Consider the following 15,401-nt stretch of genomic DNA (forward strand, 5'->3'; position numbering starts at 1 on the left):
CTGTTTATCAGGGCTTAGAAAATGGGTGAAGAGTTGTGAATTTCAATTCTGCCTGCCACCCATGTGTATAGGGGAATAAAGATTGAGTGTGATCTCCGTAAATAGACAAGCCTCTTTAGTCATCTGCCTATGAAAGTAGTTTAGAAATTCCATGCTGGGTCCCCTTTGAACAAATTTAATGAAAACCAGCATGGTGTTGTGGCAGTCAGTATTGGATTTCGTTGCTATCGCCTTGTTCTTCATAGTGGGAATTATTAAAATTGTGACTAATAGCCTAGCATTAACTGCTTAATAGCTTTCATGTGTGACAAAAATGACAGGCACACTCATTGCCTATTCAAGCTCCCTCTAGATGGTGATCCCCATTCACTTGACAATTATTTACCAGAAGAAAAAAAACAAATAACAGGTTTATTTGCAGGTTTATTTCTTATTCATCAAAGGTATCAAAGCGTAGTTTACCTTAGTCATTTGGGGCTGAATAAAATGACTAGATTTGTGCCAATATATTAACCTGAATGAATGGTTCCCTGGTGCAATCACTGAGCATATAAATGCCATATGTTGTCTGTTCTTATCAACACTTGAATGCGTTAAAGGGGATTTCTTGGGGTGATGTAAATAACAAGAAAATATTCCCTGGGGTTAATTTAGCACCTTTGGGTATAATGTGGTTATTATGCACTTGAATAGCTATTAACGCTAGATGGGATGTTATGAATACACTGATTATTCTGTGCTCCTAAGCACTCTCACAATGTTCTTGTTTTTTAAATTAATTTGTAGTGTTTCTAATACACTGCAATAAGTATAAATGTTAAAACTTCTGCAAATTGTATCCAGATTGTTACATTACACTTGAGTCAAAAATGAAAATGAATATGATCAACTCTAAAATTGCTCAATAACAGTGTTAAAGTGCAGACAACCTGCGGTGCCTGCAAGTGCTTGTGTTAGTTTATAAATTAATCAATTGTGCCTCCTCCTAAGGTGCCCATACACCTTACGACCATCGCAAGACTTTTGTCTTGCGATGGTCGTATGCTCATTAAAAGCCCGTACGATCTGCCCACCTTGGACGGGCAGATCGTACTTGCGATCATCGGAAGCCCGCCCCGCTGAGGGGCGGGCTTCGGATGACGGCAATGCAGAACGGGCAGTGTGCGCGTGCGCACACCGGCCCGTTCCGCAGCTATCGGGCGAGCAGGCTAGAAACCCGTCGAGAATCGTACGATTCTCGGCTGGTTTTCAAGCATGTTGGCTCGACAAAAGACGTGCGACCGTACAGTAGAAACGGTCGCACGTCTTAGTTCACACTGCTCGATTCTCGTACGATCGCGGGATTTCGCCCGATTCTCGTACAAGAATCGAGCAGTGTATGGGCACCTCTATACTAGGCCCATGCGAGAACCTCTGCTAGCAGCTGAGGCATTATGAGCTGTGTGCTGGCTGTTTACTATCCCAAAGGCTTTGACATCAGTGCTTGTTAAGATGCCCCCAGCTGTGCTGTGTTAAAGACCCAGTAGAGTCAAAATACTTTTTCCGTGATCCTACCAGTAAAACACTTCCTGTCCATATGGTAACGATGCTTATTCACTTGGGTTGATTTACTAAAGGCAAATAGGCTGTTCAGTTTGCAGTCTTCACTTGCACGGGAATTTTTTTTACCTTGGCATAGTTAATGAGGTGAAGCTCTGCTGACTTCCATCATGTGCAAGGAAAAAAAAAACTTTTTACATTTTCCGTGCACATGTTTGGTTATTGTTTGCAAAATGAATTATCACCGCATTCACTAAGGTAAGGGACAATTCCCTTGCAAAGTGAACATTCCCTTGCAAAGTAAACAGCCTATTTGCCTTTAGTAATTCAACACCACGCTACTTTATCTATGGAGGAGCAATGTTGTCAACCTAGGCTGCTCTCTTGTATGACAAACACCTCCTCCTTACCTCCTTTACATAGGGATGGGTGGGGTTTGTAGTTCAGAAAACATAGCTGAGAAATATGATTAGATTATATAAGATGATCAGCCCAGTGCACTGGAAGTAGCATTTTTCTGCACTTGCAGAAAATGAAATTAATTTGAGAAAAGAAAACTAATGCAGCCATCAGACACGGGACTGGTAAGCTGCAATACATTACATTCGTGTTCTTAGGTTTAGATGTCTTTTAATGTTGTGTCATGGGGGGATCCCTGCAGCCTGTGATATAAGGTTTCTAATAAGTAAATGGTATACTTGCTTGTTAGGGGCTACTCTTAAAAGCAGGTACAGTATTTTATTAACAAGGTCACCCCTTGGAAGTTATTGCTATAATTAGGAAGTAGTATACGTTTCTACAGCTTAGTTCTACAGCTTTTTCCAGTGCAGAAAAGATTTACAGGGCTATTCGAAAGGGTGAAGAGTTTGGAAAAGGCAGGAGAAGTGAACAATCTAGGACAACATAGCTGAATTGGATTACGCAGAGTTTTACATACTGCACAGTCACATCAGTCCCTGCCCTCAAGGAGTTTACAATCTAAGGTCTCTATTGTACACACACACACACACACAAGGCCAATTTAAACAATAGTGTCTCGACCGGGATACTACAAAATGCTCAGAGAAGGTGTAAGGTTATCCTTTAACTACTCATTTCTCAAAGTTTATATGTAGCCAAAACTTTTTTCTGAATTTGTATAGAGTTTGGAATGGTTGGTACCTCTTCCAGGTTTTTATTGTTGACTGTGTCTCCCATGGGTAGATTTACCTTCTCTGTTTGTCCTTATGACCATTGTCACCAATAAAGAAGGTAATGGAAAATCCAAAATGTTACAGTTGTCACCAGAGCATGAGTTGATAGCAAATCTTCCAATGGAGATACCAGTTTGGTTTACAAATGTCTAAATGGATATTCTCCTAACTGTGTAGAGGTTTCTTGTTATGTCTCTAGGGCAGTAAGTAAAAGATAAACACTCCCAACAGAGCACAGACAACAAAAAATAAACACATAGGGGTCTATTCACTAAGCTGCCGTAGGCAGCCGAGTGAATAACCAACCCAAAGTGAAGTGAGCCGAACAACAACATGTTCGGCTATTCACTTCAGGCTTGTACGGCTGATTTCAGCTGTATATCTGCTGCCGTCAGAATAAATAAAAAAAAAAAAAACACCATAGGAATGCATAGCTAGATTCCTATTGGCTATTTCACTTTGCAATAGCCAATAGCAAACTAGCTATTGCACCCGCCCTCCGCTGCTGTCAATCACTAGAGGGGACCTGATGGAGAACTTCAGGTCCCCTCTGCTGATTGACAGCAGCAGTGGGCGGGTGCAATAGCTAGTTTGCTATTGGCAATAGCAAATTGAAATAGCCAATAGGAATGTAGCTATGCATTCCTATGCTGTTTTTTATTTTTTTTTATTCTGACGGCAGCCAACGGCTCCGATGTCAGAAGAAAAAAAAAAGACAAGAGAGCAGGGAAAGGTTTACTCTGCTTGATTGAGCAGAGTAAAACTTTCCAGGAGAAAGTGTTTATCTCCCGGGCGGCCGGGAGCCGCTATGTAATAGCGGGAGACTCCTAGAGCGTCCGGGAGAGTTGGGCTATCTGAAGATCAGCGTCCCTATTTACCTGGTAATCAGGGACGCTGATCTGTCTGTGCAAGGGGCCAGCCGTTCGGCCAGCTTCGGCTTTCACCTCGGCTCAGTCGAGCCAAAGCATATGCCTTCGGCTCCACTGAGCCGCCCGGCCGACTTCGGGAGCTTTACAGGCTATAGTGAATAGCCCGTACAGCAGCCCTTCGGTTCTACTGAACCGAAGGGGTCCTGGGGCCGAAGGATCAGCCGAAGCTACGGCTACTAAATCCTTTGGCAGCTTAGTGAATAGACCCCTTAAAGTCTATAAATGCCGTGTTCAAAGTTTTTGTGTTTGGGGCTCCTACTCTTTGACTTATTTGGCGTTACAAAAGGTCCCTATCAGGAAGGCCAGCCCTTCTTTGTAAGCAGCTTTGATTGATACCTAAGAACCATTTCAATCATCACTAATCCAGAAGGGCCCAGAGCAAAAAGACAAAGGACATGGGTGGAGTGGAAAAAGCGTGCCTGGCAAAGGGGATTTAAAGGGACAGAAAAAAAAAGGAGTACAGTCATCTTACCTGATTGGGATAGGTGGTTTCAGGAAAGAGGGGCCATTTGAGATTTGAGTCTAGCTGCAGGAAGGAGCAGGACAAGGTCATTTTCAGGCTGACCAGCTTGTGAAGGATTTCCCACCTACCTGCTCAGCTATTTTGATAATGCGATTATTCCATTTGTTTTTTGAGGGTATTTGCATACCATGCATGGGAACCAGGCTAAGGTATAGCATCTTGTGCTGTAATTGGTCCAGTTGTTTGTGATCTAGGACGTGTAAAAAAGGGTACTCTGCAGCTGGTATCATCCCCATGGTGGTGTGGTGCTGCTTGGGGTCTTGCAAGTAACAGATCTGGACACAGATGCAATGCTCTGGAAGCAATGTTGTTGTTGTTTTTTTCTGGAGCCTTCAATGACCATCAACCCATCCTTTTGTTGTTATTCATGGTAATTACAGTTATTGGAATGGTATTTTTTTGTTGTAAAGGGCTACCATGGCCATTAAAACTCATTGTCATTTATTTTTGTTCTGGAGAAAAGGCTACGGGCCTGGTGGTAATAGGGGCAAACACCTTTTGGACTACCCTAGTCATAATCTGATCCAGTGCCACTGCAACTTTTGCTACATAGAGTTCTTGGAGAAATGACATTTTAGAATGATGCAGGTACGTAAAATGACTACAAAAAGGAGACATCTCAACATCTCAAGGAGCTGTAAGGCAAATATGACATTACAGATGATGGTTTGTTATTGCATTGTGTAACAAAAAGTTTTGTAGTTGTAGATTACAATATATTTTTCTTACAATTGTTTTTTTAAATGTTCTGCTGCACTTACAGTACATATCATGTTTAATATAGAGAAGTAATTTCTGTTCATCTTGTGCCATGCATCTGTAGATTCAGAGTTAGATAGATTCTAATGGTAAAGTCCAGATATTTTATACTAAATAATGCAGGGATAATTTAATTTAATCTTTAAAAATACATGGCATTCATCTGAACTAACGATTCACTCTGACAATTCAGTCATGTTATAAATGACTAATAGTGTCTTTACATGGCATCAAATCTTTAGCCGCATATAGGCATTTTTAAAATTTATAGACATCAGACAGTAATAGACTTTGTAATGTGTAGCTTTAGTAGTCTTTTGAAGTCTAAAAGAATGTAAGGCATACCAAAATGTATTAATATACAGATTACCCTGAATAATAAATGCATAATACAAATTAGCTCATTGTGCTATTCAGTCTGAAAGCCTTCAGATAACAGAAAAGCCTGTATTAATTGTGCTGACATTCAAATACAATATTCTTTCTGATTCTTCATTATGTGGTTTTGACATTGCGGTTATGGAGATAACAGGTTATCTTGATGCCTATTATATACCCACACCAAACCCACGCTGTCATTTTTATGACAATCTCATTTTTGTGATGTTTTCATTCAGTAGTGTCACACAATATACAACGTGCCAAAAATGTACAATATAATAATGATTATTAATAAAAATTGGACAATTCTACTGACTGCCACAGGGAACATTTCATTGAAATGTATGGTCATAACACATACATCTAATGAAAAAAAGACAAAACATCCAATTTTTACAGTTGAGCTGAATCTCACGTGTCAAGAATTTTGCACCATTCAGTGTAAACTTAGTAGGTTTTACAGGCCAACACGAGTCTAGGTTTCATGTTGTCCTTTATTCCATTGCAGGTAAACAGTTTAAAGCTGAACTTCAGGGATACAGCTGAACAAACAGTGTAAATAATTATATGGGACTGTTCTACCCGCCAAATGATTTGTATATCTGTAACTCCTGTCCTGAGATTTAAACAGCTCTACCGCACAGCCATGTCTGGCAGGGCGGAGGATCTGATTTTGCTCAGATAAGTAACATTTACAGGTCTTGTTCCTGCCTCCAGCCTGTGACTGGATATTTACAGCATAATCTTCAGACTGATGTGCTCATATCAGTGTCTTTCTGCTTTCTCCTCCTAACAGCATGTACCTTTTTAGCACATGGTCACTGCAGCACAACTGACTGGTTCTTTTTGCTGCATCTCTCTCTTCCATATCTCTATACTTACCTAGTTTTTGCCACTAAGACCCACATCATTGATTACATTTCTCCGCTGGCTTGTTGTCCCGATATCCGTATGTGCGCAATTTTCGCCCATAGAGCTGGGAGACGGATCAACTCCTATCCATCTACCAGCCTCACACAAGTGTATAGCGGGGAAGAGTTAGAGCCCCAATCAGGTTTTACTGCTATCTGGGGCTCCATTAAAGCAGATTCCACCCACTTTCTCTTCCTAGGACAAGATTTTTGTCAGGGTTTCTTACCCTTCCTTTTCCAGTTGCTTTCAGCATGGCTTGTGCAGTGCCTTTTATGATCAAACCCGTTAATATCATAATTCTGCATCTACTGACAAAACACCTGGCAAATCCCTATCTCAGAGTGATGATGTAAACACCAGTTCATATTTAATCATCAGCTTGTCCATTCAGTCTTCGCCCTTGAGTGTGTTCTGATATACCAAGTGCTCTGCAGTTGTTCCTGTTCTCCATGTATGACCCTGGCTCTGACTGACTGATCTCCTGGTTCCTGACTTTGGGTATTGTTTCTGTTCATCCTGCTCTCAGTGTTCCCTGGCCTGGTTTGGCTCATTACCCATTTCACATCTGACTTGGCACTTATGATGTCCTGGACTTACTCTATTGTTATTTTGCCATTTATGTTTATTGTAGTTTTCAATCAACTCTTATTTTTTCATACCTCCACTTTAAGTTTCTGTCTGGTTTCTTGATTCCCTAACAGTTTTGCTACACAGGAAGTAAGGGAAAATGTGCAACATGGAAACATACAATAAAAAGATAAAAAGCACCCTAGGTTCCCACTACTTAAAGCGGAACTATACCCTCTTATTCTTTGTGCTGCTTCCAGCACAGTTACAATATCTCATATCCAACTAATATTGCTTCTGTACACACGGAAAATCCCAACCAACCATTTAAATCAATAGGTTCCTTTTAAAAAAGCAGTTTTACTTAAGCTTGCCATAAACCAGTAGAATTTTGTTTGAAAAGATTGGCTTTCGGAATGTCCTTTAAATGCTCTAATATTAATGGGGTCAATGTTTTTGACCATAGAGCTGAAAACAATTCAAATGAGAAAAGATGGATTTCTCAAACAAACACAACTTTAACAGTGACTGTGCGTTTTCATTTATGAAACTCTATTAATTCCAAAAATAATATTAAAACCAAATGAAATCTGAAAAGACATTCATCAAGTCTCTGATGGCACTATCAAATGATCTGATGAGATTTTTAATATGAACATTGTTATGAAAATCTACCAGAGTATGGCCAACTTTATTGTCAGGGTTCCTGTTGGAGTGTTCCCTTCACTTCTTGTCTAGTGAACAGGTTGTCCCAGGGCACTGAATAAGGGGAAATTTATTCAACAGAGTCATGGAAAGCAGTAAAACCTGACAGAGATTCTAGTCCTTTCCCATCCTAAAAAAAAAAAAAGGTTTGGCTATAGGCACACTTTAAATTAGTGTTGACAAAATCAGTGTGTGTTTCAAACGAGGACTGAGGTGATTGCCAAGAAAGGATTACTCACATACTGCTCAATAATTTACAATGCCATATGTAGAGGAGCCATGTATACTACCTGAATTTCACAAGAGATAGAAAAGATTTCAGTGCTGTTTGTGGTAATCTGGTAGCATATGTGATAATGAGGGACAATGATTCCCAACATTCTGGTCCTCTAGTGAGATGTAAAGTCAAACATATATATTGCCTTTATCAATACATGCATCTTTCTACAACTGTCATTTGTATATATTCTGTGGTAGAAAGTATGGTATTGCAGAACTTTCTCTGTGGATTTTTTTTTTTAAATAATCTCCCATAGTCCAGATTTATTAATTTCTATTGCCTTCTGTGTAAGACTATTTGAACTTTTTCTTTCTTTCATTTCGCACTTGGGTATTAAGTGCCCATATTTATTCAATATCATCGAAACACTTTTATGACTGTAAATGTCACATTGCAATTCCAGTAACTATGAATCCTGTTGTAGATAATTGCTTTGCTACCATAATAAAAGAAAAAAACACATTTAAAACTTTGACACTGCATTTAAAATGAAACCCTATTGTATTCTTCACCAGAAGTCTACACTTTCGCTTTCAAAATCACTTTCAATGACTAAAATCATAGTAATATCAGCACTTGAAAGCACTTGTCTTATTTAGGCAAATGATATTAGGATACATTTTATTTGAACATTTTTCTACTTTGCAATACCAAACCTCTCACTGACATACACAGAGTCGTGTACCCTGTCGCAATATATATATATATATTTATATATACAGTATACTTATACTGTATATATATTGAGAGAGAGTGTTTCATTAAGTCATGCTGTGCAGCTCATATGCTTTTTCAAGTTGATTATTATCATACAGGGTTTATATAGCGCCAACAGTTTGCGCAGCGCTTTACAATATAAAGGAAGACAGTACAACTACAATACAGTTCAATACAAAAGGGTGCAGAGGGCTCTGCTTGTGTGAGCTTGCAATCTAAAAGGGAGGAACAAGTGATACAAAAGGTTATTAGTTGATGCTGTTGTGGTGTATTTTCCATTCTTGAGGGCATTCAGTCACAGGCAGTGTGGCTGTTAGTGCAGTGGTTCAATGCCATAACTGTAGTTCTAGAATGGAGGAGGACACCATGACTTGTGTGTGACTGGCCCACCAGCCCTGCCAGAAGGGGAAAGTAGAGGCTGAGTGGTCATGTGACTGCACTGATCCATACTTGAAAGATTTGTAATAAGTGTATGCCAGTTGTACAGCCCCCTCTCCTGTATTGAATTTGCTTACTCTGATAGCACTGCACACTGTGAGCTTCTTACAGTGTGCATTAGTTGCAGCAAGTCAGATATAGAGCCCACCTCATCCCCAGGCTGGAGGGCATCCTGCATCATCTAGCCTTTTCCTCACCAGCTTGACTGTCCATGGCATACCCCATTTATTCACTAGATTCAATAAATAATTTCAGTCATGGAGGTTTAGAATCAAATGTGAGCATTACCTAGGGCAGGGGTCAAAATTTCAAGTCCTGAGCTACTAGCCAGGCTTTTAGAGTTACTCGCCACCAGTTGCCCACCATACCCCTACCCTTAACTCCACCCCTAAACACACCCTCTTAAATAATCTTATAAATCACACTGTTAGATGTTTTATAGGGCATTATGCATGCAATTGCAGTTTTCCTATGAATGCCCACTCCTCCAGACTGACATCCACCCATCAAAGGATTTTGATATTTTCATAACTCCTCCCAAAAGCCAGACCACAGCTTACATCAGGTTTTGAGAAGATTACTGAGGTACAGTGCTGTTATATTTCAGGAGTCAGCTATGCACAGAACTCTGCTGGCCCCACTTACCAGTCTGGTTTTGCATTGAGAATCTCAAGTCTAAAATAGGGTATGTAATGAAAGCGGAAAGGTCATGTCATTAACATGTTGATGAGGTGGGGAGGGAGGAACCAGGGAAGGTAAAGCATAAGATTAAATTTCATCATTAGCTAATCAGAAGTATGTAACAATAACGTTCAGTGCATTGCTAATCTTTTTAAAGAATACAGACATACACAGCTATTAAGAATAGTAAATGCTGACTCGCTTATAAATTAATTGAGATTAAAAATTATTATTATTGCATTGAGCACCTTGCATTCATTCGCATGTGAGCAAACTGAACATGGGTATTGTTTAGTCAGTCTATCTCAGTGAGTAATTTCATCCCATAATGTGAACTCATGTCATTAGGCAATAGAATGACAACTCATCTAGAAATTTCTGCCATTAAGGTCAAAAACTGAAACATTTTCTTTCTGAGTATTAAGGATTATGTCAAAATAGTGACACTGGTATAATGAAATGTCCAGATTACATTTTAAGTCTATCTGACTTCCAGCCAGTGTCTGTGATGCATAATTTAGGAATTCTGGAATTTTAACTTTCTCAGCACGTTGAAATTAACTAATGATACACATGTGCCTCATGGTGTAGAATTAATTATAGCTGTAATAGATCTAGTCCTAGAATGCTTTGTGCAATGGTGAAAGGAAATAAGTCATAAGAGAAATATAGAAGGTGCCATTACTAGCTTTATTCTAAAAATGCTTGCTGCCTTGGCTGCCATGCTGACCCATTGGGGTTGATTTACTAAAGGCAAATAGGACATTCACATTTTAAGGGAATTTTTACTTGGCAAGGGAAATTTTTCTTAGCTTAGTGAATGTAGAGAAAATTAACTTTGCAAAGAATACCCAATCATGTGCAAGGAAAATAAATAGGACACTATTTTTGCTTGCACCTGATTGGATGATGGAAGTCAGTAGAGCTTCACATCATGCACTAAGCTATTGGAAATTCCCTTGCAAAATGGAAATTTCTTTTCAAAATGAGCATGCTATTTGCACCAATCTCTTCAGTATTCTATGTATTTATTACAGCCATTGATATAGCGCAGCTTTTTTACATCACATCAGTCCCTGCCCAGAGTTTAAAGATTCTATGGTTCTTATCCCATGCATACATAGATACGTACCTTTAGTTACTAACCTGGAACAAGTATGCTGAACGAGAGTTCAGAAGTCACTTGCTTGCATCTTGTTTTGGGCCTTTGACTGAAAGTATAGTAGCCAAAGGATCAACATAACTGTCTTTTGAAGACCAATGTTAGGCTATTTGCACCAATCTCTCAGGGATCTCAAGTCTCCCTGATGTTCAGGGAGTCTCCCTCTTTTGGACAGCAGCTCCCTGATGTACGCGAGAGAGGCATTTTCTCCCTGAAAGGTTTACTCTTAATAAGTGCTTGCATCTTGTTTTGACTGAAAGTATAGTAGCCAAATGATCAACATAACTGTCTTTTGAAGACCAAGGTTAGCAATGGCAACCTCAATATTTTTCTGATTTTAGGTTTCCTTCACATGCCCCCTGTCTCCCATTTCCTTTCGCTATTCAGCCTTCTGTGTCACCTCTAACCTACTCGTTGGGCAATAAATTACCTTTTCGCTGTTAATCAATTGTCCATTGAGCATGCAGTCGATATCGGAAGCTGTAAAGCTTAACCAGGGGTCAATGTTCTGGTAATGCAGTGTGGCAGAGGTGTGTGATTTCAAAGACTGATAGGCAAAACAGTTCACATACAGTATATGCATATATAGATTTCCTTATTTTCAGTGGGTAAAGGCAGAACCTGATTGTAGCAAAGAGAATCATTTCCACTTGGAATTCCAGCCTTTTTTTTTTTTGGACACATTAACGATAGGATAGGTCCTCTATGAAATGTGGGGACATTTCCCCTCACTTGCTTTTTTACTAGCCACCAAGCCTTTGTTATTCACTGAATACATTCATCCTCTTCCTGAAGTATGTTATCCATAGATTTATGTGGATAATCCTCTAGACAGAATATCAGCAGGGCGTATAGGGCGTAGTGGAGTTTCCAAATAAAAATATGGGGAATGCACACCAGGGACATGTGGTCAGGGGAGGCAGGTGAGGCAGAGCCTCACCTAGTATTATGAAGAAAAAAGGTGTCAGCTTCAAGTCTGAAGCTGAGAGCTTTTTCCCCATTCAGAGCGGCTTGTTACAGGTTACACAGCAGGGAAAACCTCGCCTCTGTGTGACCTGTCATGGACGGAGCTCTGCCTGTTAATTATAGGCAGCGCAGCATCTAGCTTTTGACAGGTAGTTAGGTTACACGGCAGCGGGCTTCCCCACTGCTCGGCGGGACGGGGCTTCATTGAGCTGGGTAATGCCACACTCAGCACAGTAGGCACGTCACGTCACGTCACTGATGCACACAACAGAGAGGAAACGGGAATTGCAAATCATATTTCAGCAAAGTATTTGTGGTCACAAATCCAGCAAGTGAGGGAAAACCCCCTAAATAGTCCATTAAGGGCAAAGTACCAGGTTCTCTTGTAAGATGAGAAGAGAAATTGTCACCTCTCACCACCCAATCACCTGCTACTACTCACTTTCTGGAAGCTCCCCCACCACTCCATTGGAGCCTTTGGTAATTATTGAGTGATCTGGGTATGAGGGAGAATGTGACATACTTACATTCTGGCTGCTCCCCCCACCACTGTCAAAGCCCTTAGTAAATACTGAGTGTTTCTGGGTATAGGGGAGAATGTGACCTTCTCCAGGGATGCCATAGTTGGGTCAAAGCCTGAACACTGTTGCTTTACAAGCAGAAGGAATTTAACCCCATGTGAGTACTAATACCATCCGACACGAGGCTTACATAAGGTAAGGACTTCAAATAAGCAGTGGGGTGGTTTGGGGATGGGAAAGGTGCATATAATTTTAATGACGGGATTGGTCAACCATTTAGTTAATCAATAAAGCTAAGCAGGCAACAGGTCTCAAGAATGCCAACAGCTTCTCTGACGCGCGAATCTCATTGGCATATGCTAGAGCAGACAGATTGCCAGGAAAGTCCTATTTACAATGTAATGTTTGGATTTCTTAATCTGAGCAAATAAAAGCATTCTTATTTATGTTTCTTTGTTTGGGTTTCATTTTAGGATGTCCCACCTCCTGGTTCCTACAATGTGAGTGAATCATATGAATATCTGCATGCCAAGGGCAAATATAGGCCACCCAGGACTGTCCAAGCCAAGAGAAAGCAATCTTTCCTTAGTGGGGTTCCCAGAAACCTTGCCCTGCAGAATGACTCTCACGTACCAGGTAAGATTATATTATGCCCAAGTGGTCCAATATTTGCTAACGATTCAACAGATTTAGACACTGCTTACAACTGGGAGATCATTTGACTTTTTAGAAGTTCCCCACGTGATTAAAAGGGCATGAAAGCTCCAATGCTCTACTGATGCAAGAAAGGTAAAATAAATATTGCACAACCTTTAGTTCTTAGTAAGAAATCTGCCTATTCATGGCTGATTTTACACCTGTCATTGTAATTAAAAGGCATGTAATATAAAACAACGAAGCCTCTGTTTCTAAGCTGCATAATTTTTTGTAATTGTTCTATCCCTATGACGTGGAACAGTTTTGAACAGTTTCTTATTCTTTTTACAGTTAATGCTACTTGACAGTACCAAGCAGTTGGGCAAAATAGAGATGGTAAAAGATTTGTAAATACTAGTTTGTCATTAACAATAATGTCTGTAATCACTTCTAGTAAATTTTTCCCCCTTTCTTGTTTATGAAACACCATAGTGAGAGCTTTTACATTAGACTATCAGGAATATATGCTGGGAAGTGGGAAGCACTGCGAGAATGCTTCCTGCCAGTAAACTGCAAGGTCACATGCCCACAAATACCCTAAATATTGATAGCTATATGCTGAAAGCTAATGTAATGGTGAATGCGAAAGAAACTATTGAGCTCTATCACACCAATGTATCACGATACGTTAGGTTGGAGTGCCAGGAGCTCAGAGTGTGTTAGAATTCAAGAATGTGTTAAACTGAAGACATTTGTCATAAAACTGCTACAAGTAGCATTTATTTGATACAGATGAATTCCTGTTATAAGGATTTTGTCCAAACATAGGCTGTCCTCACTGTAACATGACAGATAGCATTAGACAGTTGCTTGCACTTGGCTAGATAAGGAACTTGTACTGTATATACATTGCTATAAATAATTATTTGTAGTTGCTTATACTAGTTAGGTTACATTTCTGGTTTCATATTTACATTCAGCAGTTTTTTAAGGGCCTAGGCAAATATTATAATGAAAAATTCACATTCGCAGAGTAAATTAGTAAAGCACGGCGTCTTTAAAAAAGTGATTCTTCCCTATCTTCCCAACCTTTGAGACTTCTTACAAACAGAAGCACCACAGGGGATATTTTAGTAAGTTTCTCAGGAAACCTTATATCCAAATAATGCCTTTTTTCCATATGCCAAAGTCCCCTCCGTGTCATCTACAGCGGAATTGCTTTCATATATGCAGCTGTGGAGAGAAATAAAAACAACAGGCACCTTATTTCATCTACAATTAGTCAAAGCAGTGGAATGAAGCCACATAGTAGCCGAGACTATAGTAAATGAATAAATGTGCTATTACATTGGAAATAATGAATCCAATTATATAATTTTCTGTAGAGGCTTTTTTTTGTCAAGTGCACTCATTGTACATTCTGTTGTATGCCATACACACATACAATAATCTTCCCTATGTGCTATACAGGAAAACCGCTGCGACCTAGAGCATTTTTCCTTTGTTGTGGACAAAAGCTTAAAACAGGTTTAGGCTTTGCTCTTACAGCTTAACAATGTGGAAATAAAAGCGAATAACAATGTTTTCTTTCTGGGGTAAAAGAAAATGAATTATTATGGAAAAAATTTAACCTACTTAGTAAAGATGTATCAGGAGATGTCTTTTGAAAACATCACAGCTCTAAGTGTAGAGGACCTTGTTTATATATGTGGCAATTTTTCTTTGATGAATTATAGTTTATAGTTATTTATGCCTTTTTATTTGTCTTTGTGTTTGTATCATAAGTATTTTACCCTAATGACTACATAGCTGGCTTTTAAATTATCTTGTTCTAGTTTTAGAATGTGCCTTTGTTGGCTTTTTGAGTCAAAACATGTTTTTTTCACCATACATATAATTGGGATGCAGCACATCCCTAAATGCTTTCACTGTATCACCTATATTTGGCCATGTGACAATCACAGATCACAGGGCCAATACAAGGCATGCATGGGGTAGTGTCACTATTGTCTACATCAGCCATCAATGGCCTCCCTGCACTGCTCTGTTTTGGAGGATGGGACCAAGACCTACCTGCTTAGAGTGATCTGCATTAAAAAAATACATTGATGTAGAGGGGTAGTAAAAAAAGGGTCAATAGAGTGCCCCAGTACAGGAAGGGCATCAGGGTCAGGATGCAGTTAGTTGAGGGACCAGGCCAAAATGCACAATCGGGACTTTGTTGCCAAAGTCCTGATTGCCATCTGCAACATAGTTGACAACAGTCTTTATTCATATTGATTGCATATTTGTACATCTATGTTACTTTTCTCATAAACTATATTGTCTTGCTTGTGCTGAGTATTGCTACTTGCAGGTTTCAACCTCCTTTCTGTTTTTTCACATGGGACATAGTATGCGTGCACACCCCACTAGAGTTTCCCTTTTCCACTCTGTAGCTTCTGTGGTGAAGCTGCACACATTTTCATACTGCTTTTCCTTAAAGTCCATTC

At 39.6% G+C, this 15,401-nt stretch overlaps 1 protein-coding gene across 1 annotated transcript in view; it reads left to right on the top strand.

Annotated features, from left to right (window-relative positions):
• The window catches only part of STPG2 (sperm tail PG-rich repeat containing 2), a 381,107-nt gene that overhangs the window by 150,989 nt on the left and 214,717 nt on the right, over positions 1–15,401 (top strand). Inside the window, exon 12 of the mRNA XM_018567630.1 lies at positions 12,747–12,909. Coding sequence (XP_018423132.1) covers positions 12,747–12,909 — 163 coding nt within the window. The remainder of the gene's footprint in view (positions 1–12,746; positions 12,910–15,401) is intronic.

The sequence above is a fragment of the Nanorana parkeri genome, unplaced genomic scaffold (genome assembly GCF_000935625.1).
Source record: "Nanorana parkeri isolate BGI_ZX_2015 unplaced genomic scaffold, ASM93562v1 scaffold1077, whole genome shotgun sequence".
NCBI lineage: Eukaryota > Metazoa > Chordata > Amphibia > Anura > Dicroglossidae > Nanorana > Nanorana parkeri.